This window comes from Marmota marmota, unplaced genomic scaffold, assembly GCF_001458135.2.
Source record: "Marmota marmota marmota unplaced genomic scaffold, marMar, whole genome shotgun sequence".
Taxonomy (NCBI): domain Eukaryota; kingdom Metazoa; phylum Chordata; class Mammalia; order Rodentia; family Sciuridae; genus Marmota; species Marmota marmota.
The window spans coordinates 822,210-844,567 of NW_025999969.1; the positions used below are offsets into that span (position 1 = coordinate 822,210).

General features: G+C 53.3%; 2 protein-coding genes across 8 annotated transcripts; one reads left to right on the plus strand and one right to left on the minus strand.

The window, feature by feature from the left end:
- The first annotated feature begins 1,067 nt into the window (after positions 1-1,067).
- Fam131a (family with sequence similarity 131 member A) lies at positions 1,068-8,241 on the plus strand. 3 transcript variants are annotated; one of them, XM_015499934.2, is made up of 6 exons: positions 1,068-1,219; positions 2,193-2,335; positions 4,528-4,621; positions 4,857-5,039; positions 5,198-5,314; positions 6,580-8,241. In XM_015499934.2, exons 3-6 carry the CDS (start codon positions 4,552-4,554, stop codon positions 7,053-7,055), a joined length of 846 nt encoding a protein of 281 aa, XP_015355420.1. In that variant the 5' UTR covers positions 1,068-1,219; positions 2,193-2,335; positions 4,528-4,551; the 3' UTR covers positions 7,056-8,241. The 3 variants fall into 3 exon arrangements, with proteins under 3 accessions (XP_015355420.1, XP_015355421.1, XP_048659969.1); XM_015499935.2 differs by lacking the exon at positions 1,068-1,219 and adding an exon at positions 1,397-1,567; XM_048804012.1 differs by lacking the exons at positions 1,068-1,219; positions 2,193-2,335 and adding an exon at positions 2,757-2,797.
- Positions 8,162-22,358, minus strand: Clcn2 (chloride voltage-gated channel 2). Of its 5 annotated transcripts, XM_015499933.2 has the most exons (24): positions 22,081-22,354; positions 19,666-19,822; positions 19,375-19,506; positions 18,675-18,803; positions 18,455-18,588; positions 18,274-18,351; positions 18,117-18,195; positions 17,860-17,985; positions 17,687-17,771; positions 17,493-17,594; positions 16,628-16,712; positions 16,312-16,467; positions 15,881-15,950; positions 15,524-15,634; positions 15,024-15,237; positions 14,362-14,495; positions 13,937-14,109; positions 13,700-13,814; positions 13,420-13,493; positions 13,127-13,186; positions 12,972-13,010; positions 12,709-12,813; positions 8,863-8,949; positions 8,162-8,724 (listed from the first exon to the last, which is right to left on the minus strand). In XM_015499933.2, exons 1-24 carry the CDS (start codon positions 22,150-22,152, stop codon positions 8,530-8,532), a joined length of 2,712 nt encoding a protein of 903 aa, XP_015355419.1. In that variant the 5' UTR covers positions 22,153-22,354; the 3' UTR covers positions 8,162-8,529. The 5 variants fall into 5 exon arrangements, 4 of the variants coding, with proteins under 4 accessions (XP_015355419.1, XP_048659963.1, XP_048659962.1 ...); XM_048804006.1 differs by lacking the exon at positions 14,362-14,495 and having other exon boundaries at positions 15,010-15,237; positions 22,081-22,355; XM_048804005.1 differs by lacking the exon at positions 18,274-18,351.

Sequence of the window (22,358 nt, forward strand, 5' to 3'; positions counted from 1 at the left end):
GAGTCGGGCTGCGGCCGCCCGATGCGCGGGCCGCGGGTGGGTGTGGGCCTTGAGGAGGGGGCTGGCGGCAGAAGGAGGAGCCTGCACCGGGGAGGCGGGCCAGGCCAGAGGAGGAAAATGGAATGAGCGAGGAGGGGGCTAGCCAGAGTCCGGTTCGCTCCGGTGGCCTGCCTGCTTCTTGGCTTTGCTAGGCAGACTATGGTCTCGCCGCCGTCCTGTATTCCCCCAACTCCTGAGGGTGGCCAGAGGCGCACAGCTTTGGGATGGACTGGGGCAGCTGAGGTCCCCGCCTCTACCGCCCCTGGCGACTGGCCTTGTGTGCCCACACACTCCCCTTTGCCTACACCTCTCCTCTCACTGTCTTGGGAGTGGCCCTGCCTTTCCCAGCTAGGTCGTTATTCTTTTAAGGAGGCAGCCTGCAAACGCGGGCCAAGCACCTCATCACAGAGTTTTGGCCTAACACTTGCTCACCCTTCAGAGTCAGCTGATTGATCAAGGGGTCTAAGGCCCCATGTAGGGCACCTGTGAGCACCTGATCACCTCTCACCTCTTACAACTTTTAATTTCATTTCTGCACCACCACTAAAAACAAAAACAAGTCACTCTTACACTGTGGAGGAAGGGGAGCTCAGAGGGAGGTCATCAAGGCTTTCTTCTCACAACTGTTGACCCCTGCTTGGGCCTTAGTTTCCATGGATGGCTATGCATTCAGGGGCCTGGCCTTAGTCCTATGCATCTAAGGTCTGCCAGGTTACTTTACTTCAGTGTCATGGAATTCACCAAAGCTAAGGCCAGGCAGGGACTTGTGATGTTAAGGGCTGGATTTGGAATGGGTTCTGGGCTTTTAGGGCAGGTGGTCAGTCACACAGGCCTTAGTATGGTTGGTACTTGAGATTCTTCAGAGCTAAACTCTGGCTGAGATTTGTACTTTCCTGGAGGGATTCTGGGATTTGTAGTCCTAAATAAACCTCATGGCTTTTGAAGCTGAGAAGCAGCAGGCTGCTCTGATCCCTCTGGCCTGCTTGAAGTTCAGGAAATCATCCCCTCCTGTAGTCAGGGGAGAGTTTGGCTGACCTCAGGACTGGCCTTGAGAACCCTGATTGGGTACCAGCTGGGGGCCAGGGATGGCCTGTAACCTGTCTTCCTTCTGGTTGGTAGCATTTCTGGGGACCACCAGCTGGCTGAGGCTCAGGGACAGAGACGGCTGCTCCAGCTAAAGGTCAGTTGTGATGTACATGGCCTGTTGGCACTGTCTAGGGGATGGGCCTTAGTTCCCCAAGCCCCAGAGAGCTTGGCTAGGCCCCTGGCACACCCACCTCCTCAAAGCCATGAGGCAGGAGTGTTCTCCTTATGTGACTAGGCACAAGTTCCAAGTGGGGAGGGGACTGGCTCAGCATCCGGAGCCAAAACAGGAATAGAACTGGGAGCTGAGCCTGGAGCAGTTCTGGGCTTTTGGTTCTCCGCATCAACACAGCCAGCATGCCTATGATTTCTGTGCTGGGCAAAATGTTTCTGTGGCAGCGTGAAGGGCCTGGAGGACGATGGACTTGTCAGACAAGTCGCAGAGGTGAGACTGGAGACCCTTGATGTGATCTGGGAGGTGATAAGAAGCTGAGGAGTTAGGTGCTCAGATGACAAGAGGAAAATTACTCTGGCTTAGATGTTGGGAACCAGGCTGAAGCAAGAACAGAGAATTAGGAAAAGGCTTTAGGATGGGGCAGAAATCAGGGGGGAAAAAAACATGTAAAGAGCTGCTGACCAGATAAGGCCGGTGAGGGGAAAGAAAGAAGGCAGTGGAGGAGAGAAGGAAGCGCAGCCAGCCTGCAAAGGGTCTGGGTAGTGGTGGGGAGGGGGACAGTGATGGTGGGAGAATTCAGTGTGCTTTCCAAGAGGAATGGTTAGGCTGAGAAACTGGAAGAAGATTTAGAAATTATCCATGTTTGGGTTTCACCGCTGAGTTTTGATGGCAAAATATTTGTAGAGGAGGAGGGTGGCCAGTGGGCTGCCACAAAGGAACCCTAGAGACCGAGCAGTGGGATAGGGGTTTTCGGAGTTGAGGAGACCCAGGTGGTGGCTGATGTTCTGGTTAGTGGGGGAGGGGATGCCAAGAAATGATATGGCAAGACTGGATGAAAATCGTGATCTTGGCAGAAGTGGGGGCCCAGCTGAATAGTCTTTCCCCATCTCCTCAGTGTCCTCGGACCCCGCGTGGGCTGTCGAGTGGATTGAACTTCCTCGTGGCATTTCTCTATCCTCTTTGGGATCTGCTCGGACCCTCCGAGGCTGGAGCCGGTCCTCTCGTCCTTCCTCGGTGGACAGCCAGGACTTGCCAGAGGTGCTTGGCCCTGGTGTCGGTGTGTTGGGGGGCAGGGACCGCATTTACATCCAGGGGATCTGTGTTCCCCCACCCCCGCCTCGCCAGCCTGCTTCGGGCCCCCTTTTCCTGCAAGCGGAGGCGCTATCCGGCCGACGGGCAGCAAGGCCGCCCCCGCGCGGGTCTGCTCTGCTCGGCTCTGTGCCAGCGGGCGGGCTTGCTCGCGCCTTCGGCGCTGACGTCAGCGCATCCCGGGCCGTATCCCGGGAGACCCTGTTGCATGGTGATGGGTTGCCAGGGAGACATACACCTTTTCTCTGGGCCTGGGCCGCAGCTGCGCGGAGCGCTGGGCACGGATGGCGGCGGCGCCTAGGGGGAGCGAGAGGAGGGAGGGAGAGCGAGCCTGGAAACACCCCGTAAGTGCTCCTCCCCTTAGGCCTGCCCGAAGGCTAACGGCGCCACCCTGGGGGCCCTGTCAGCCAGGTACTGAAGGGGAGGGGCAGAGGGTGGGCTTGAGGGGCAGGTGGAGGCTGCTTTCGTGCAGGGTGGGAATATAGTAGAGGAGAGCGAGGCAACGCTGGGAAGCTGGGGTGTGCCTCCATTCATTGAGGAAAACATTTGTTGGGTTTGCTAAGGATCACTGAGCCAGGTGCAGAGTAGAAGTAGGAACTCAGATGGGTCAGAATCAGGCCTTGCCATTCAGGGCTCCCCGAGGAGCCATACAAGGGCAATGCTGGGGGAAGGGTGTCAAAGAAAAGTCAGTCAGTCTGGGCTGAAAGCACCACTAGGAAGTGGCACTTGAGGCAGACCTTACATGGTAGGAAGCATTCTGTCAGTCAAGAAAGGCTTTCTGGCCCAGAAGAAAGCTGGGTTCCTTTTCCTGCAGGCCTGCAGGCTGTTTACTGACAGGGAAGGCATAGTGGGGTTGTATTGGACAGAGGGAACCAGTGGTGAATTCCAAGGAGGTCTGAAAGGAGGCAGGGGCCTCACAGAGCCTGGGTATGAAGCCTACACTGATGTCACTGAAAAGATTTTAACTTTTATAAAATTTAATAGAGATATGCTGTGACCAGCTGCACTCCAGGAAAATTATTTGCGTACATTTAATACCATGTCTCTCGTTATTCAGCCAATGTATTTTGAGAGAGAGATTACACTTTATTAGGCACTGTACTAAAATACTGGGGTGCATCAGTGACCACAACAGACAGAATTCTTCAAGGAGGTAAAGACCATTGAGAGAGACCAACAAGAAAAGGAAACACACGAAATAGACCATAATTACATATTATGATTGATAGAAGATAGTGATTTCTTGGAGGCTACATAGGGAGGACAGACTGGCAGGGTGGCCAGGAGGGTTCTTCTGAGGGGGTGATATTTCAGCCAACACTGGAAGGATGTTCAAAGGAGCCAGCCAGCCATAGGAAGAGAGGGAGGGAAAGAGAATACTCACACATAACATCCTGGGCTGAGAAGATAAGAGTATGAGGAGGTTGGGGAACCCCAGCTTGTGCTAATCTGAGCAGGGATCTTTGAGGGCTTGAGGAAAGGCAGTGGGAGCAGAAAGGACGAGAGTGGTAGTAAAGGCAGTTTGGAGGTAGAATCATGAGGTTTTAACGGATGTGGGCAGGCAAAGAGCTTAGGGAAGAGCCGAGACTAATGTTGAGGTTTGACATCAGGCTGAATGAGAAAATGGTGGGGTGATACAAAATAAGGGAGACAGGAAGCAGAGCCGAATGTTGGGAGAAGGTGTTGGTTAAATTTGGTCATGCTGAGTTTGTGGCTCTGGTAGATGGTCTAGGAATAGCTGGAATGTAGATCTGAAAAGAGAGGAGGAAGGAGCAAAGGGGAGAGGAAATTAAGGAAGTCTCTGATATTATAACCTTCTGCCTTCCTCATCTTTCCTCTCCCCAGAGCCCCCACTTCAGGGCTCTTCACTTCCTGACCTGCCTGTTTTTCCTCTGGTAGCCGGGAAGGTGGAGGTTAGCTATACCTCTGTTCCCTTGTGCCTGCCTGATGCTACATTGCTCCCTGGGAGTGCAGTTCACTGGTCCTAGTTTTAAGTTTCCCAGCACCACTGGGCCATATGTGCTGCTCTGGCATTCTTCCCAGCTCCCATGTCACCCTGATACCTTGGGTAGGGTATGGATATATTGGGGTGAAGATCAGTGCTGTCAGAGGGTACTGACCTTCTGATGGTGCCCCTCAAGGTGAATGTTGGAGACACAATCGCGATGCTGCCCAAGTCCCGGAGAGCCCTAACCATCCAGGAGATTGCTGCGCTGGCCAGATCCTCCCTGCATGGTATGCACCCACCTCCCATAGCCTCTGCCCATTTTGTCCTTTCTCCTCCCTTTCACACATATCTTTTGGAAGTCTTTCCTTTGGGCCTTGTCTGGGATCCTCCTTTTCCTAAAGAATCCCAGCCCTTCCTCCTACCCACATGCATTTGGATCCTTACTACCACTACCTTCCACTTTCCAGGTGTTTCTTGAACCATGATCCTTAAGAGGCTTCTCTCTCCTTCTCCCACCCCCAGGCATTTCCCAGGTGGTGAAGGATCACGTGACCAAGCCTACAGCCATGGCCCAGGGCCGGGTGGCTCACCTCATTGAGTGGAAGGGCTGGAGTAAGCCAAGTGACTCACCTGCTGCCCTGGAATCCGCCTTTTCCTCCTATTCAGACCTCAGTGAGGGTGAACAAGAGGCTCGCTTTGCAGCAGGTGGGTGGCATAAGGAGTCAGTCCTATACTGCTGCTTCTGATCTTGGGTCTGGCAGGGGGGTTGAAGTCTTTTCATACCCATCTCTGCTCTCCCATCTGCAAATTGATCCCTGGTCTTAGCTGAGCTCCTGTTAATGGATTCTGTATCCTCCTGATAGGAGTGGCAGAGCAGTTTGCTATCGCAGAAGCCAAGCTCCGGGCATGGTCTTCAGTGGATGGTGACGACTCCACTGACGACTCCTATGACGAGGACTTTGCTGGAGGAACTGACACAGGTGAGGGGCATTCTGTGCTGATCCTGTGTGCTGGGGTGGACTTGCCTGATAGGCCTTGTGGTTCACTCAGAGCCTTTGGAAGGGGAGGGGAGAGGGACAGACTGTTCAGGCAGACCTTGACACCCCAGGGGCAGGATGGCTAGCCATACTCATGCATTGGGATATCAGTAGTTGGAAATAGAGTGGTTCCTTTCCTGGAGGTGCTGAGCCTTCTCTGCCCTTGTGTGCAGTTGGGCCTCACTGTCCTTAAAAAAAAAAAAAAAAAAAAAGCCCAGACACCTCTGGACAACTCAAGTGCAGACATGTCTCCAGGAGGGTCTGTGGTGCCCTGGCCTTTTCCTCTCAGGCAGCCTTCTGGCTGGCTGTGGCAGGACAGATGAGCCGCAGTGCAGCACCTCACAGGGCACTGGCCCCAGGCAAACAGGAAGGCATGCTGGGCCTGGACTCCCACAGGGCTGTGCTGGCTCTGGCTCAGCATCCTTGCATTCCAGCTTGTGGGTCTTTCTCGGGGCCAGTGCCTGTGGAGGGGACCCTGCAGGGCTGCACAGCTGTGCTTAGCTCTCCTTTCATCTTGTTTCCCTGGAGTTCATGGCTGACTTTCTCTACAGCTTCTGGGCTCAAGCCTTACAGGACCCTGCCCCCAACCCCTAAGCCTTTGAAGATCACCCTCTCAGCCCCCACCCCTCCAGCTAGGTAATAATTCTCCACGGCACCTTCTATATCCGAGCAGACCCAGTGATTGTTGCTACAGTAAAAGGGGGACTGATTTGGATGCCCAGGCCAAGATGGAACCCCAATCCACAAGCATTTTCCTTTGATTGTATTCCAGGCCTTCTTTGACCCCTGAGATAATAACTAACATTTGTCTGAGGCTGCTACTACCCCATGTGGAATCTTTGAGCAAATTTTAAAAAGGCACCCCTTTCTCTGGTGGGCACAGCTTCAGGCCAGGGCATATTGCTCAGTGAGCTGGAATTCAGCCCACATTCACTGCCTTGTGCAGTGAACAACCTGCATGTGGTGGCTGTACATTTATTATTTGCTTCCTGTGTGCCTGACTCTTGTTCTCTCAACAACCCCACAAGGTAGGTGTTATTAGAATCCCTAATTCACCATGAAGAGAACTTTAAGGCATTGAAAGATTGTGTCTATTCCCCAGCCCCAACCCCATAGCAAGGATGGAGTGGGGCAGGGGAATGTGGCTTCCAGGTTGGGCAACTGAAATGGGGCCAGCAGACCTGTCTTCTTTTCTTTCCCCCTCGCAGACATGGCCGGGCAGTTGCCTCTGGGGCCCCACTTCCAGGATCTCTTCACCGGCCGAAGATTCTCCCGGCCTGTGCGCCAGGGCTCTGTGGAGCCTGAGAGCGACTGCTCGCAGACCGTGTCCCCAGACACCCTGTGCTCTAGTCTGTGCAGCCTGGAGGATGGGTTGCTGGGCTCCCCAGCCCGCCTGACCTCCCAGCTGCTGGGTGATGAGCTGCTCCTCGCCAAACTGCCCCCCAGCCGGGAAAGTGCCTTCCACAGCCTGGGCCCGTTGGAGGCCCAGGACTCGCTCTACAACTCGCCCCTCACGGAGTCCTGCCTTTCCCCTGCCGAAGAGGAGCCAGACCCTTGCAAGGACTGCCAGCCGCTTTGCCCACTACCAGTGGGCAGCTGGGAACGGCAGCGACAAGCCTCTGACATGGCCTCTTCTGGGGTGGTGTCCTTAGATGAGGATGAGGCAGAGCCAGAGGAACAGTGACCCAAATCATGCCTGGTGGTGGCATGTGTCCCCTGGCTGCTGCTGGGGGCAGAGCCTCCATGCCCAAGTGTTGGGTTCAAGGCTCTCAGCAAGCTCCTCAGCCTAGAGGGCTACTGGGAGTCCTCACTTGTCCGTTGTGTGTTTTGCATGAAAGTGTTTGGAGAGGAGCCAGGGGCCGGGCTGGGGGGCGCATGTCCTGCCCCCACTCCTGGGGTTTGCCGGGGGTTGCCCGGGGCCCCTGGGGCATGGCTACAGCTGTGGCAGACAGTGATGTTCATGTTCTCAAATCCAAAATGCCACATTTTCTCCTCGGATGATGTGAACCCCTGAGGGGGTTGTTCTGGGCTGTGGGATGGACTGGGAGGGAGCCTGGCCACCTCCTCTGCCCTCCCCATGCCTCTCTCTGCTTCTCTCCTCACCTCCGAGTCCATGTGCAGTGCTTGATAGAATCACCTCCACCTGGGGGGCTGGCTCCTGTGGATTGAGCCACCCCCTAAGGACCCCTTGCCCAGCTGGGCACGTGCTGTGCTTCACCTCTCCATTGTCTCTAAATCTTCTTCTTTTTCCCTAAAGACAGAGGGTTTCTGGTCTGTTTTTTCAGTCGGATCTTCTCTGGGAGGCACTGGAACAATGGAAGCATGTACCCTTTTCCTGCCCCCCCTTCCCATGAGGCCCCTTTCCCAGCCTTCCAAGGATGTGTGGGCACTTGGAGTTCTCTTGAGGGTGGAGCTGGAAGAAAGGGTTGCTCTGGTTGTTAGAGCTGTGACTTCAATGTTCTTCCAGAGAGGGCCACAAGGGTGCCAGGAATATGTCAGCTGATGCCTGATGGTCATGAGGGAGTGCCTCTCCTAGGGGAGGAAAGGGTAGTGCCTTTCTTGGCTGAGTGAAAGGCCACAGTTACAGTACCAGGGACCCTGCCCCAGCCAGGGTGTTGATGACCCAGCATGGAGATCTTTGGCATATCCTGTATTCCAAGGACACTGGAGTCCAGGCTTTTATGGCTGTGGGGAGGGTAGGTGACTGCAGAATTAAGAGCCTTATAGGCTTTGGCAGGTAAGAGGACCCAAGGTAAGAACAAGAGCCAATGGGCACAAACATTCTATATATAAGTGGCTCATTAGGTGTTTATTTTGTTCTATTTAAGAATTTGTTTTATTAAATTAATATAAAAATCTTTGTAAATCTCTATATACATCTGGTCATTGGAGGTTCCAGTATAAACCCATCTTAGTTCTACCTTTTTTCCCTTCAAAGGGGAGCAGGGGTCAAGTGACCCATCCTGCCAGGGTGGTGCCAATCTTCCTGCACTTGGAAATCTTCCTGCAGGTGGGTGCTGGGTGGGATTCCAGGTAGGATACACTGGGAGAAGCTAGCATCCCAGGTCTGGACAGGGGACTGGAGCTCCAGCTGCCTCCTGCTTTCCCAAGGCAAAAGGGATATGGCTACCACCATCCTGGGCCACCCACAGAAGGGTTCACTGGCACTTGTCGTCGCTGTCAGAAGGGCTGCCTCCCCGGGGAAGGCCGTGGCGGGAGCGGGGCCCCCAGAGTGCATGCACCTCAGTGGTCTCTGTGTCACTGCTGCTGGTGGCACTGTCTCGGAAGCTGGCAAGGGGTGGTCGGACTTTCACACCCTGTGCTGTGACAGAGCCCTCGATGGCCTTCCGAAGCTGGAAAATGAGAGTTGTCAGCTGTCTGGACTTGGAGCTTTCTGCTCAGGCCCCTCCCCAGCACTCCTATGGGGAAGTAAACATAAGCTTCCATGTCATTGGAAGGGGATGTGGCTTTGTGGGTTACTACTATCTCACCTCCTTTAGGGTAACAATTCCAATGAGTCTGCCAATACTGGTAACATAAGCATGGTCCACTCCCAGTAGTGAGAAGATGGTGTGAGTCTGCAGGGTGTAGAGAAAACACATTGGATTTGATGTTGGAAGGGGCAGTTCTGAAATCACAGGCCAAAGGGACCCAGGACAGGGTCTGTGGGGGTATCCCAGATAATGGGAGGAAGGGGACAGGTCTACTGGAAGGAAAATAGAATGTTTCTGTGCCTGTAGGCTTCAGAAACTTGATGGCTGAAATCCCTTATATCATTTTAATTGATGAGGTCACCCTCATGTCCCTATGTTTGTTTTGCTTTGGGCCTTCTCCCAAGTTTTCAAATGTGATCCCCAGTAATTCAGAAATTGGGCTGAGTGTGGTGGCACTCGACTGTAATCCCAGCATCTTGGGAGAATGAGGCAGGAGGATCGTGAGTTCAAAGCCAGCCTCAGCAACTTAGGCCCTAAGCAACCTAGCAAGACCCTATCTCTAAATAAAATATGAAAAGGGGCTGGGGATGTGGCTCAGAGGCTGAGTGCCTCTGGGTTCAATCCCTAGGACCATAAAAAAGAATTCAGAAATTGTCAGTCAGTCCCCCTTGTGCTGTAAGTGGATTTTCTTGGGCCAAATATCTTGAAAACAGCTCTCCTGACTCAGCAGTTCCTGGAATTTCGGCCTATCAATTATCTCACTGTTCTGAGTTTAATTGTAAGCCTCTTGGCTTAATGGTTGATTCAAGATGGGCAGTAATAACCCTGCTTCTTGAGTACCAATTACTTAGAACTCACTTAAATTGTCTTAACACCTTTTAATTGTTTTCTTATACCCTGAAATTCTATAGAAAGGGATTTCTAGAACTTTCCTTTTTCCATCTAAGGCATGACAGTATTTATAAAAAGAGGCAAGAAGTTCAGTTTTGGAAAAAGCTCTTCTGTGTCCCTTAAGTATCTACAAAATAGTCATGTTGTTAGCAAGTCCTTCCTCATATCTAACTTGAATCCTACATGCTACAAGTCAGCCTTAATTTCCTTGTATGACTCCAGTGGGAAACATCTTTATTATAGGGTTTCTTGTTTTAATAATCCCTTAGCCTTGTCGCCTTATGGTCAAATAATCCCTCTCATCTTCTCCCAAGAAGCCTATTAAATAGTTCCCTTGGATTTTCCTAATCAGAGTGGGCTCTGGCAGGCAATATGCTTTTTAGGTTTGTAAATCACTTGTCTGTGACAGTGACCAAGCCTCACCAATCTACTTCCTAAACATCCTCGCTATTCTCCCCAGCTATTAGCCTCGATATCTTCACCAGGACTAGGGCCACAATCGTAGAATGGGTTTTTTCTCTGGCTTGGCTCTGCTGTCCTGTTTTCTTAGACTTGCTCAGTGCTTAGCTTCCTAGAATGGTCCATGAGATCCTTCCCAAGCCATCCCCAGCTTGTCTTACTGGCCGATTCCATGGTGCATTTTAGCTTCCAGACTCACATAATCACTCGACTCTTTTCTGAAAATATTCATTTCTTCCACACTTCAGACCTCTCATTGTACCATCTTTAAAAATCTCCCACTGTTCATTCTTCAGTATAAGTAGCAGTAGTAATTCCTAACACATTTTAAATACTCTGTGTGTGGCACCGTTTTAAGTGCTTCCAGGGTCTTATCTCCTTTAATCTTCAGAAAGCCAAATGAGGCAGGTCCCCCACTTTACAGATAAGTAAAGTGAAGCGCAGAGAGGCTAAGAAATTTGCTAAAGTTGCACAGCTAACTCACACGTGGCAGTGAGCACTGGTCTGGCCCTCACAACTCCCGCTGTTTCTCTGTAGGTGACCCCTGAATGAATGAGGTACCTGGCTGGCACATGATCAACAACACAGGTTCTTGAACAGTCTCCAAAGTATTCTCTCTCCTCTTGGAATGTTTCCTTCTGAACTTGACTGGGCTACTACTTACTGATTCCTCGGGCCTGCAGAGACATTTTGAATTCTAATCTTTTATGTCCTTATCATCTAGTTCTTTGTATTTTTGTTGATTGGTTCCTTTTAAAGGCTTTTCTTCCTCTGATTTTTACGTTTGTAACAAACATCTGCTTTGTCCCTTTTAATTTAATTAGACATCAGGGAGCCCATTGGAGGGTCCAACTTTCTTGGGCTTGAGAACAATGAACTGACAGGAAGAGACAATGTGGTCTTCTGAAAGAATCCTGGGAGCAGGACCAAGAGCTCTGAGTTCTGGCCTGACTCTGCTAAACTGACTTAGGCAATGACCTCCTCGTCATGGGCCTCAGTTTTCCTATGTACTAGAATGGCTTAGACGACAGGCCTTTTATTTTTATTTTTAAAAATATTTTTTCAGTTGTCATTGATGGACCTTATTTTATTCATCTATTTAATACAGTGCTGAGAATCAAACCCAGTGCCTCACACATGCTAGGCAAGTTCACTACTGCTGGGCCACAACTCCAGCCCAGCCACAGGCTTTTTGAGTCAGACCATCTTGTATTCCAGGTTCTAGTTCCACTCCTAACTAGCTGTGCTTACCTCCCAGAATCTCAATTTGTTCTATAAAAACTGGAATATCACAATATCTATCTTATAGTGTAGTTGTGAGGATTAGATTACACATGTGATGACCTTAGCACAATGTCTGGCATATAGCAACACTCAAAAATATCATCATCATTATTGTGGATGTCTGAAGATTAAGATGATTAATCATTGTGGAAAAGCTTTAGCAGTTTTAGGGACAAAGGCTTTAAATAAAAGCCTAATATATTATCTTTAAGCCTATCTCCTTTTTTTCTTGCAACTGTATTGCAATTCCCCATTCACTTTAATCTGAGGTCTTTATCTAAATGCTGCCAAGTTCCTTTATTGCTGTTTGCTTTTTTGTTTCTCTTTTGTCCCCTGTCCTTCCTGCCTCCACCTCTGCTTGTAGCATGCAACGCTGACTCTTGTGCCTAAGCCAGCCACCCACCCAAGCATTGGGCCTTGGGAGTTTTACCTGAAGCCTGTCCCCTCAACCCACATCTTCCAACAGAGGTTTGTACATTAAGTCTGTCAAAGATTTAGCTTTTGTTGGGTGTGTCTGCACTCCCTGCCTTCACTTAGAAGCCTGTAGGTGCCCATTGGCACCAGCTACCTCTTGGGAGCCCTGAAGCCATACTCCCCAGAAGGCCCCCACCTTCCTCAGGTGTCTGCCTCACCCCCTATTCACCTATCTGTACTGAATCTCCCCAATTCTGCAGCGGTGTTGACTTTCTGCTGAGCTATTTTCCTGAGTCTCTACTAGTTTTCCTTTGGCCCATATTAAACTAGACTTTCTGGGGTCTGACATTCCAAACCCCCCACTGAGTGTTTCTCATCTTTGTTTATTTCTTTTCTGCAGTCTCTCCACCCCTACTTGGCTATTTGTTAGCTTGTTTATTAGATTTTCTTATCCTGCCTGTTTCTCACCCGATCTTTTCAGTGTGGGTGTATCAGCCTTGTTGGGCTCTGGCAGCCTCCTGCCTAGCTCTGACCCTGGCCTGGCCTTTTGGCTTACAACCAGCTCAAGCTCTGTCTTTGTTGCTGCTTTGCTCCAATATTCCTGGGGGTGAGGCTAAGCAGAGGAAAAATGACGCCTGGCTCCACTATGGAGCAAGGGCAAGGCTAAGGGGCCTTGGCTTCCAGCCTCCCATTGCCCATAGTAACATATCTGAAAAACATCTCAACAGAGTCTACTCTCTCGCCTCCTTCCTTTCCCACTGGCCTGACTCTAAACTTGTTGATGTGTGTGGGGCGGGTGGTGGTGGGGGCAGACCCAGATCCCTATCCTGTTCCACACCAGGCCACTGGCCCTACCTTGTGCAAAGAGGTGCGCTCCACCAGCTGGAAGGGGGCAGGATCAATTTTGCAGTCACTGAAGTTGACAGGTTCATCTAGTTGTTGTTCTTCCCACTCCAGAATCTGAGAGGAAGAGACTGAAGGTTAGGGAGAAGGTGTCAAAAGCTGCTCTCACCTTCCTAAAGGTCGACTTGCCCTTTATTCTACCCCATGGTCTTTCCCATCAGAAAGACCGAACACACCCAGGAAGAAACAGGGTCCAGAGTCCAGTGGCGCCTTACCTCCTCAGGGCTCATCTCGCCTTCCAGGTCCGAGTCACTCTAGAAAGGAGGGAGGGAGGTGAGTGGAACTCCAGCTCTGGGAGGTTTACCCAGCCTAGACTTTCAAACCTCCCTGCCCAGTGCTCCTGAGCTGCAGGAAGAGAGGCTGAACATACCGCCAGGGAGATTCGGACCCGCTTCAGCTTGCGCTTGTCACAGGATTCTGGCTTCTCCAACTTTGTCAGAGCCAAACCAGAGAGGAAAGGTGTTGAGGTTATATGGAGAGGGGAGGTGAAGGGTGTGGTAGAGCTCAGTGGGAAGGGCACCCTGCAGGACCAGAGCTGACAGCTGGGAGGGCAGAGGGCAGGTAGAATGGGGCAGGCACTGACTGGTTAATGGAGAGGGGGGTCTCAGCCATAGAGGGAACTGGGGATAAAGTAAACCAGGAGGGGCGGCTCCAACCACTCACCTCTGAAGCCGCCTCAGGAGGTGGACTGCCACAGAAAAGGCTCCTGAGGGCAATGCCTGCTGACTCCACATTGCCTGTGTTCCCAAACACAAGGCCCCAGGGGAAATGTCATCTTGGGGGAAGAGGACCAGAAGAGGTAGAGAAAGCAAGAGAGAGGTGTCTCATTTCTACCCCTGGCCCATCTGGGGGGTCTCTTTTAGCTGATAGGGTGAGCAGGAATCCTATGGATCTCAGTGGCCTAGTTCAGGCTGTGTATGGGATGGAGGAGAGATGAGCTCACCTGTAGGACTCTCCCTGAGGTTGGTGGCATTGCTGGGTCCCCTCTTTAAAGCAGGCTTCAGGGGCTTGTGAGTCTCCCCACGGGAGGCAGGGAAGCCTGAGTCATCTGTGTTCACCTGCATAGGCAGGAAAGGGCTGGAGAGGCTGTGGCTCCAGACCACCCTCTAAATCATCTTCCCCATCCGTCTATACAATAATACTTTGGAAGTGTGTGTGGCTGTGGGGCTTTTCCCCTCACCTGGAAGCGGGCAGACGTCCCTGGGCTAGGAGGACTCTCCTGATCAGAAGATGGAGATGCCTGGGCCTTTCTACGCTCCTGCATGTACTGTCGCCGGCGGGCGGGGCTCAGTTGAGCTGCCAGTAGGGCCACCACCTGTGAGCGCTCAATGGACCCCAGCAGGATCATGGACTCTGGATAGAGCAAATGGGAAGACTCAGTTGCTGTGGGGGTGACCCTCGGGGTGACCCTCCCACCCCTTGGACCTTCTCTCACACCCATAGTGGGGCCTTGGATATAGGATACACACCACAGGGAAACCCCTGCCTGGCAAGTGCTAATCCATTCCCTTTGGAACCAAGGAGACTAGTCCTGAGCTCCCTGCCCATCCCTGAGCTACAACCCTGGGAGGTGCTCACAGCACCTGGGAACCCTCCTAGCCTCACCAGGGGACTCCACTAGGGCCAACATGCGACCCTTGGTCCTGTGCAGTGCCAACCGCAGATCCCGGAAGGTGCAGCTGAGGGCCACGTGGGGAACATCCCGCACCATGATGTCCTCCACTCGCACCCGGTACTGCCTAGGGGCAGAGTGGGGTACTCAGTTTGTCATCAGCATAAGGAGAATAGCCCAGAGCACTACCACCCCAGTGTCACAGGGAAGGCCCCAGAGCCCCAGAGGACAAGGGACAAAGGGTCAAGTGTCCAGAAGTGTACCTACCCACCACTATTTTTTGTACTGGGGATTTAACCCAGGGGCACTCTACCACTGAGCTACATCCCCAGCCCTTTTTACTTTTTGAGACAGGGGGTCACTAAGTTGCTTAAAGCCTTGCTAAGCTGCTAAGGCTGGTCTTGAACTTGTGATTTTCCTCTCTCAGCCTCCTGAGTCACTCGGATTATAGATGTGTGCCACTGTGCCTGGCCTCACCCTTCTTTTTGGTCAGCTGGGGCCACCTACAGGGAACCCCAGGGAGAAGGCAGCCTGAAGGGAGGGAAGGAGCAAGATGGCCAGTCCCCCAGCTTAAGGCCTTGCTGGAGGTGGGTGAGAGGGCTCCTAGGAAGCCTTCTGCCCCTCACCCACACCCTTTGCACCCTGTCCTCCATACTGGTGGCGGCCCCAGCCCAGCTCAGGCAGGTAGGGCAGTTTCTTGATCCTGATGATGCTGTCATAGAGTGAGGGCTGTAGGCTCTGGGCAACAGCATTGGCCAGGATGACGGCAATCATGACAGGCAGGATGTGGGCGATCTGGCCCGTGAGCTCAAACACAATCACGGCTGTGGATACTGTGTGTGTCACTGCTCCTGCCAGTGCAGCCGCCCCTGGGGAGAGCCATTCTCAGTCTCAGGATGCCCAGGCCCCAGAAGACCCTCCCTTCCCTGGGCAGGGCCTATGGTGGTCCCTCAGGGCCGTCCCTAAGGACTGGACCTCTTCATCTGCCAGCAGGGGGCACCAAAGACTCAGACTCTGTGGCTGGGGCAGTGGTCTTCCAAGGCAGACGCGGACAGTGAGGGTCAGGGGTTACACTGCTGGGGGCGTGTTTGCCTAGCATGCAAGACCCTGGGTTTGATCTCCAGCACTGCAAAGCAAGAGACCTACAGCACTCACCAACCACTGCATAGCCCCCAGGCACAATCCGGTAGGTACTGCTGTCTGTGTGAATCCCATCTGGGAACCAGGCAGCCATGCTTTCACCCACCAGACGTCCAAATGCTGCTCCTTCAGGGAGTGGGGTGGGAAGAGAAAAAGGTAGTGGAGGGGGAGGGCAGGGGCACTAGGAAGAGAAAGGGTCAGAGGGTGGGGGAGGGGCCGGTGGGTCATTCAGTGCAGGGGGCATCCCTGCAGGGTTGGGGGTCTGGGCAAGGGGCTGGACTAAAACCCACTCCTGGGCAGAGAGGGGATGGCCAGGGATTGCCAGAGTATGGGGAGGGTGCAGGCCGGGAGGACAGGCAGTTGCAAACTCACCGATGACAAAGACAGGCATGAAGGCCCCACAAGGCACAGGGATGGTTGTGGCCAGTGCAGACATCCAGAACTGCAGACAAGAGGCAGTTCAAACAAGCAGAGGTGCCCCCCAGGGAAGCCTGTCTTGCTTATCAGTGGGAATTATCTCCCCAGGTATCCCAGAATCCCAGGAGGTGAAAGGAAGGGAAAGGACTCTGGAACCATATGGCTTGGGTTCAAATCCTTACACACTGAATAACTGTGTGACTGTGGGCCAATTACTTAACCTCTTTGTGCTTCAACTCCGTGTCTTTAAAACAGGGACAAGAGCACTTTTCTTATAAGTTTGCTATGAAACTTAAAGGAGTTAACACAAAGCAAGTGCTTGGGACAGCGCCCACACCCCGTAAGCCTATGTAACGTTGGCGATATGTATATGTAGGAAGCCCCACCTTCATCAGAATGAAGATGACCAGGGTGAGGAAGACGTTGGCACGGGGTGGGCTCCAGGCCTGTGAGGTGCTGGATGGCTCTAGCTCCTCTACTAGGCCCTGGCGGACCCATGTCCGGTTGTCAAACAAGGTGACCAATGTCTCCTTCTGTGAAAGCTAAGGTAAACAGGGTGCCTCAGGCTAGGGAACAGACAAGCTGCTGGGAAAGAGCCAAAGGAACCCACAAGAACAGGGATCCCAGAGTCTTGCTGGGCTGTTACTTTAGAAGTAATGTGTCTGAGGGAGGAGTGCACGTGTCAGTTTTGCCTGGGGTTACCTGTCCAGCCATGAACTGCCCAAAGCCAGGGGGGAAGGTCAGAGTGGAGATGAGCAGGGTCACCAGAGCCGGGAAGAGCAGGCGTCTAGAGATATAGGTTTCACAGCATCAGGCATGGGGAGTGTGACCTCCTAGGGACGGCAATGAGCTGAGTGCCCTCACATACCTCAGGGCTGAGGTCAGAGCAGAGTATTGGCTCTTATGAGTAGCAGCAGCAGAAAATCCATCCCTAATGCTTTTTTGGACACCTCTGAGCGGTGACTCTGCCCTCCACCCGCAGAAGGCCCAACTGAAGGGCACATTGTGTGAGGGTATAGAGACATTTCTGCTTCTGTCTCTCTGTGGCGACTTGGGGTGAAGGTTAGTGTAGAGGAAGCTGGGGTCACTCATGAAGTGGACCAAAGGTGCTGTAGGGAGCAGGTTCAGTTGGCTGCCCTCTCCCTTAAGGACGTAATTTCAACAAAAGTCACTTCTCAGGCCTCTCCACTCCTAATCATCAGGGTCACAACTGAGAGCTGTGTTCCAGAGATAAAAAATCTCATCCATTCCCATGGGTCACAGGGGGTAAACCAAGGCAAACAAACACTCTCCAGGGAACACTGCCATCTAGGCCAGGCCACAGGACGAAAGAAAGCTTCAGTCTTGGATCCCAAATATCCTTTGTCACTACTAAAATTTCAACTTTCCAGTAATTCATATGAACGTCAGAATGTTTAGTCAGCCTGGAAACACCATTGGCTCATTTCTCAGTGCAGTGCCTAGGCCACTCTCTCTTCCTCACTGTACCATTCCTCATTGTCCCCCTGCCCCGTGTCTGGCCCTCATACAACCCAAAGCTTCCTGGAGAAGTCTATGGTCAACTCACTTCCTCATGAGGAAGCGATTGATGGTTTTCTGCTTCCGCATCACCTGGACAATCTTCCGGTTCAGGTAGACAAAGAGGGCTCCCCCAAAGCCACTAGCAATGCTAGAGAGGGAAGAAGCACTAGTGTTGAAGAGGGTCTTCTTGTGGAAGCCTCCCTCCTGTCCGCCCCCACCTCCCACCCCTCAGTTCCTCACCCAATGACAGCAAAGGCTGGCAACTCCTGCAGGTCAAAGGGGAAGTCGAGCCGGAACCGGGTTTTGAAGAGTGCAGTAATGGTCTCTGAAGGAATAGCAGGGAGGCAGGTCTAGCTTCAGCGATCCCCCACCTAAATCATCTTGGGCTCCCTCATCCCCCAGGTGCCGCCCACCTTCATCACGGTTCCAGACTGCCAAGACCCGGAAGATGAAGGCACTGAAGGTTGCAGCAAAAAAGCCCCGCCAGTAGTTTCGCACAGCGAAGAAGGTGGAGGTGACCTCGATACTGAACAGGACACCTGCCAGGGGAAGGCGAGAGCATTACTTGGGGCTGGGCGTGGTCTAAGGACTCAGACCCAGAGGAGAGGGGCAGAGGAGGAGAGGCCAAGGCAGGGTTGGGTTGCTGTGCTCATGGAGGAGTCCTACCTACCTCCAATAGGTGCTGCAAAGCAGCAGCCCACGCCCACAGCACAGGCAGCAGCCAGCATCTCCGTGTTCCGAGATTCATTCTGGCAAGAGTGGTGCAAGGGGGCATTAGCCTGGGCTCAGCACCTACCCACCCCCTTTTCCCCCAGGGATCCCCTTACCTCGTAGATACCCCCAAAGAGAGAAAGGAACTTGCTGAGAAGGGCAGCACACATGCTCGCAATATGCACAAAAGGGCCCTGCAGGGTGAGGGCCTGTGATGAGTGGGGAGGGGCCCTGCCCTGATCTTGGCCTGGTCTCTTCCTCCACTGGGAAGGACTCCATTCCCCAACCTGCAATTACCTCTTTGCCAAGGGGCATTCCGCTGCCCAAGGCACAGGTCAGCCCAATGACCTTAGCCACAAAGGTCTTGAGAGTGAGGTATTCTTTCAGCACCACTCCCCGCAAGATGGTCTTCATCTCGGGGATGCCAGACCCTGGAGGGGGTTCATGCCCATAAAAGTCACTTGATGTTCACACTTCAGGAGGCCTGACCTCTGCCCTCTCCTCTCTCCTATCATACCAACAGCCTGAGGGGCCAGGATCTGTGTGAATCCGGCTGAGAAAGTGATGAGAACGACAGGGTAGGTAACCCAGGCCAGGTACTGAAGTAAGATGCTGGTGTTTAAGCCCCGAGACATCCACTGCTGGGCTGTGGAAAGAGGACATGCTGCTGGACCCCAATACACACACCTGCTCCTGGCCACTGGGACACACTAATATGATGTTTTCCCAGGGAATATTGCACAGAGCCTGGGCACAGATGGAAGGAAAGGGGCCCTAGGGCATAGACTAGGACAAAGCCCACTGTAGGTAAAAGGGTCAGTTGGAAAGAGGCAAGAAGTTTGCCGTGTGTGGTGGCGCACACCTATAATCCCAGTGGCTTAGAAGGCTGAGGCAGGAGAGTCGCAAGTTCAAAGTCAGCCTCAGCAACTTAACGAGACCCTGCTCTAAATAAAGTATTTAAAAAAAGGGCTGGAGAAGTGGCTCATTGGTTAAGTGGCCTGGGTTCAATCCCCCATACCAAACCAAACCAAACCAAATCAAAACAACAACAAAAAAACACCACCAAGTTATGACCTATGGGAGTGGCAGTATTTGTGCCCGAAGGCAGTTAGACCGTATAGGGAAAGTGATCAGTGGCCAAGAAGCCTCAACAACTTTTGCACATTGGAAGTAGGTTGGTTTTCCCCAGTCCTCCCACTGCCAGCTTTTGCTCTCACCCTGTAGACAAACAGCAATGGCATAATCCATGGCCCAGCTGACCAGTGCCATGAGGAGCCCCAGGAGGACCAGGAAGATCCAGTCTTCACCAACCCTGGATACTAGGAACTTGTGGCAGCGTACTGAACAGACTGGGAGCAGGGAAGGTAAGATCAACAGGGAGTCTGGCACCAAAGTACTCCTCTCCTGGTTACTGCTTCTCCCCTTCCTCCACTGGTAGCTCCAATGGCTTCTTCCCCCTTCAGCACATCACAACCCCGCCAGGTCCCCTGCCCCAACCCAGGTCTCACTGCGGCATCTGGCACATCGGCTCTGTCCATATTCCAAGAGCTCTGGGGGAGCCCGAGGAGAAGGGGGCCCCTTCCAGGGCTCAGGGCCTCCCAGGCGAATCCGAGCAGCTTCCTCTTTGGCAAAGGCCCCGAGTTCCTGAGTATACCGGCCATACATCTGGAGCAATGGGGAAGATGGGGCATTAGTGTGCATGGGCTCAGTGGGGATACAGGGAGGGCGCCTGGGGCCTTGACTCCCCTTCTCCCAGCCTCCATATTATATACCCCCCTTGAACCCACAGTTCCCACTCTGGCTTGGCGTGTGGGAACAATGTACATTGCTGAGTGTGGGGGCTGCCCTGGCTACAGTGACAGGGACAGCCAAGGTACAGGGACACAGATCTGGGGGTGGCAGAATAATTGGTCCTCTTCTCACGGGCCAGAGGTGGGAGCACTGAAGAGGAGTGGGAGGGAAGGCTCCAGAAGACGGAAAAGATGGAAAAGCCTAAGGCACAGTCTGAAAGTGGGAGGAAGGAAGGTCAGAGAATAAGGGATGGTCAAGGGCATATGGGCAACAATAAGAGCCTGGCAGAGCTGAGGGCGGCTGAGTAGGGCCTAGAAGCAGGCGCGGCCCCAATCCTTATCACGTTCCTGCTGGGCCTCTGGCCTGTTACCAAATCAGCTGCACCCCTCCCACCCACCCTAATCCCCTTGTCCCCATTCTCCACCCCCGACTAGCCAACCCGCCCAGCTGGGAATGGAAAGCTTCTCCAGGAGGGTGGAGAGTGCTTGGTGGCCTCAACCCCACTCTAGAGCTGCCCAGAGTCCAGTAGCAGGTCGGGGACAGCAGAGGCTGCGGATGGCAAAGCTGTGACTGTGGATGCTGGGTGATGGGACAGAAGAGTAGCCGAGCTATGGCTAGACCTGCCAAGCTGGGCGTGTGTTGGGGGGTGGGGAGGAGTAGATTCCGGCTGCCACCCGCAGAGCTTCAGGACACAAAGGGCTCCTGTTGGGGCTGGGGTTGGAGGGGGGAGAGGGAGGGACAGATAGAGACACAGAGAGTGAGAGATAGTGAGAAAAGGGAGAAGCTCAGAGAGGAGAACTAGAGAGAGGCCAGAGAAAACACAGGAGAGATGAGGGGGGAAAGAAGCAGGGAGGAGGAAAAGAGGGTAGAATATAGAGATACAGTGTAGGAGGGGGGAGGTGAGAGACAGACAAAAGGGTAGGAAGGACAAGGGGGAGAGGCTGGAGCACAGAATGCCGGGAGAGAGCTTGACCCTGAGAGCTCATTCCTGAGATAGAGCCACAAGGGAAGGAGATGTGGCTGGTGCAACAGAGACACCATTTGGGAGGTCAGGTGCCTGGCTCCATGATCAGTGCCCCCTCTTTGGCCTCTGCAGACTACAGATATCTCTCACCCTGTCCCAAGGGCTTGTTCTGCTCCCTTTGCTCTGCTCCCATACCTACCACCTCCCCTGGTCATCCTGTTTCATCCAGTCTCCCTTTCTCTCTCTCTTTTGTAATTGGGCACCTCCCAGACTCAGTTACAGCCCAGGCCCTCTTCACCTGGAGAGGTTACCTCCCTGCCACCCTCCTGGGCAAATTCCAGCCCAAGCTGATAAAAAGGAGCCATGGGCTATTCCTTTACCTAGGGCTTAGGTCTTCCACTCAAGTGATATAAAAAGGGTCAAATGGCTTCTCAAATACTAAGTAAAGGTTGAATCAGCTGAAAACCCAGGACCCCTCCTCATTAGAAAATGAGGTCAAGGAACACCCAGGGTTGGGTGGGGGCTGTATGGACAGAGGGGTCAGAATGGACAGAGGTCCCAATTCCCACACCCATATCTGTTTCACCCATCCTCCCTAAAGCTCCTATCCTCCAAGGTGGCAGGCCATTTCCCCTAGCCAGGATCGACTGAGAGGTTCCTGCCAATGCTGGTTTTGAGCCCACAAAGGCAGAGGTTTGGGTCTGATCACCTGTCTACACACTCTAGATTCTATGCCTAGCAGAATGTCATTCATGTACATTGTAGGGACACAGGGAATGTCTTGGATGGTGGAGACAGAAGGGGTGTGGAGAAAGTTCAAGGGTGTGGATGGTACTGGGGAGGGGTATTAGCGCGCTGAGACTTGGGCTCAAACGGTGAGGAAAGGGGCAAAGAAAACGAGTGTGTTGGAGTGGGGGTAAAGGGAAGCACACCGCAGATAAACACTTGGTGTCATTGTCCTCTGCAGGCCCCCAGGCTCAGCCAGAAGCCAGCAAGCAGCTTTCCAACCTTTTGGCGCTGCAGCCTCTCGGACTCCTCAGCCTCAGTTTCCCCAGCTCAGAGGACTGAGGCGGAGGTTGGGTAGGCCCCCAACCCTTGCGCTCCCTAGGGTAATCTGGAACAGCTGTGCCTAAGTGCAACCCTTCGAGCTCGTCTCGGCTTCACTTACCAGGGTCTGCTCGTACTGCAGCGCTCGCGGCTCCATCCCCTCCTCGGCCGCCGCGGCCGCCACGGCCGCCATCTCCGTGTACTGCCCTCTGGCTTCCCTCTGCCGCTCGGGCTCCGGCCTGGTCTCTGCTCCCAGCCCGCAAAGCCCGAGCAGGCACCCGTCCGGTCCCCGCAGCCCGAGCGGCCGAGTGCAGAGTGTGGCGGGTCCCGGGCGGGCGCCGCAGGCGCAGCCTCCCGCTCTCGTCCCCTCCTCGGCGGGCGGGCCGAGGGCGGTGCCCT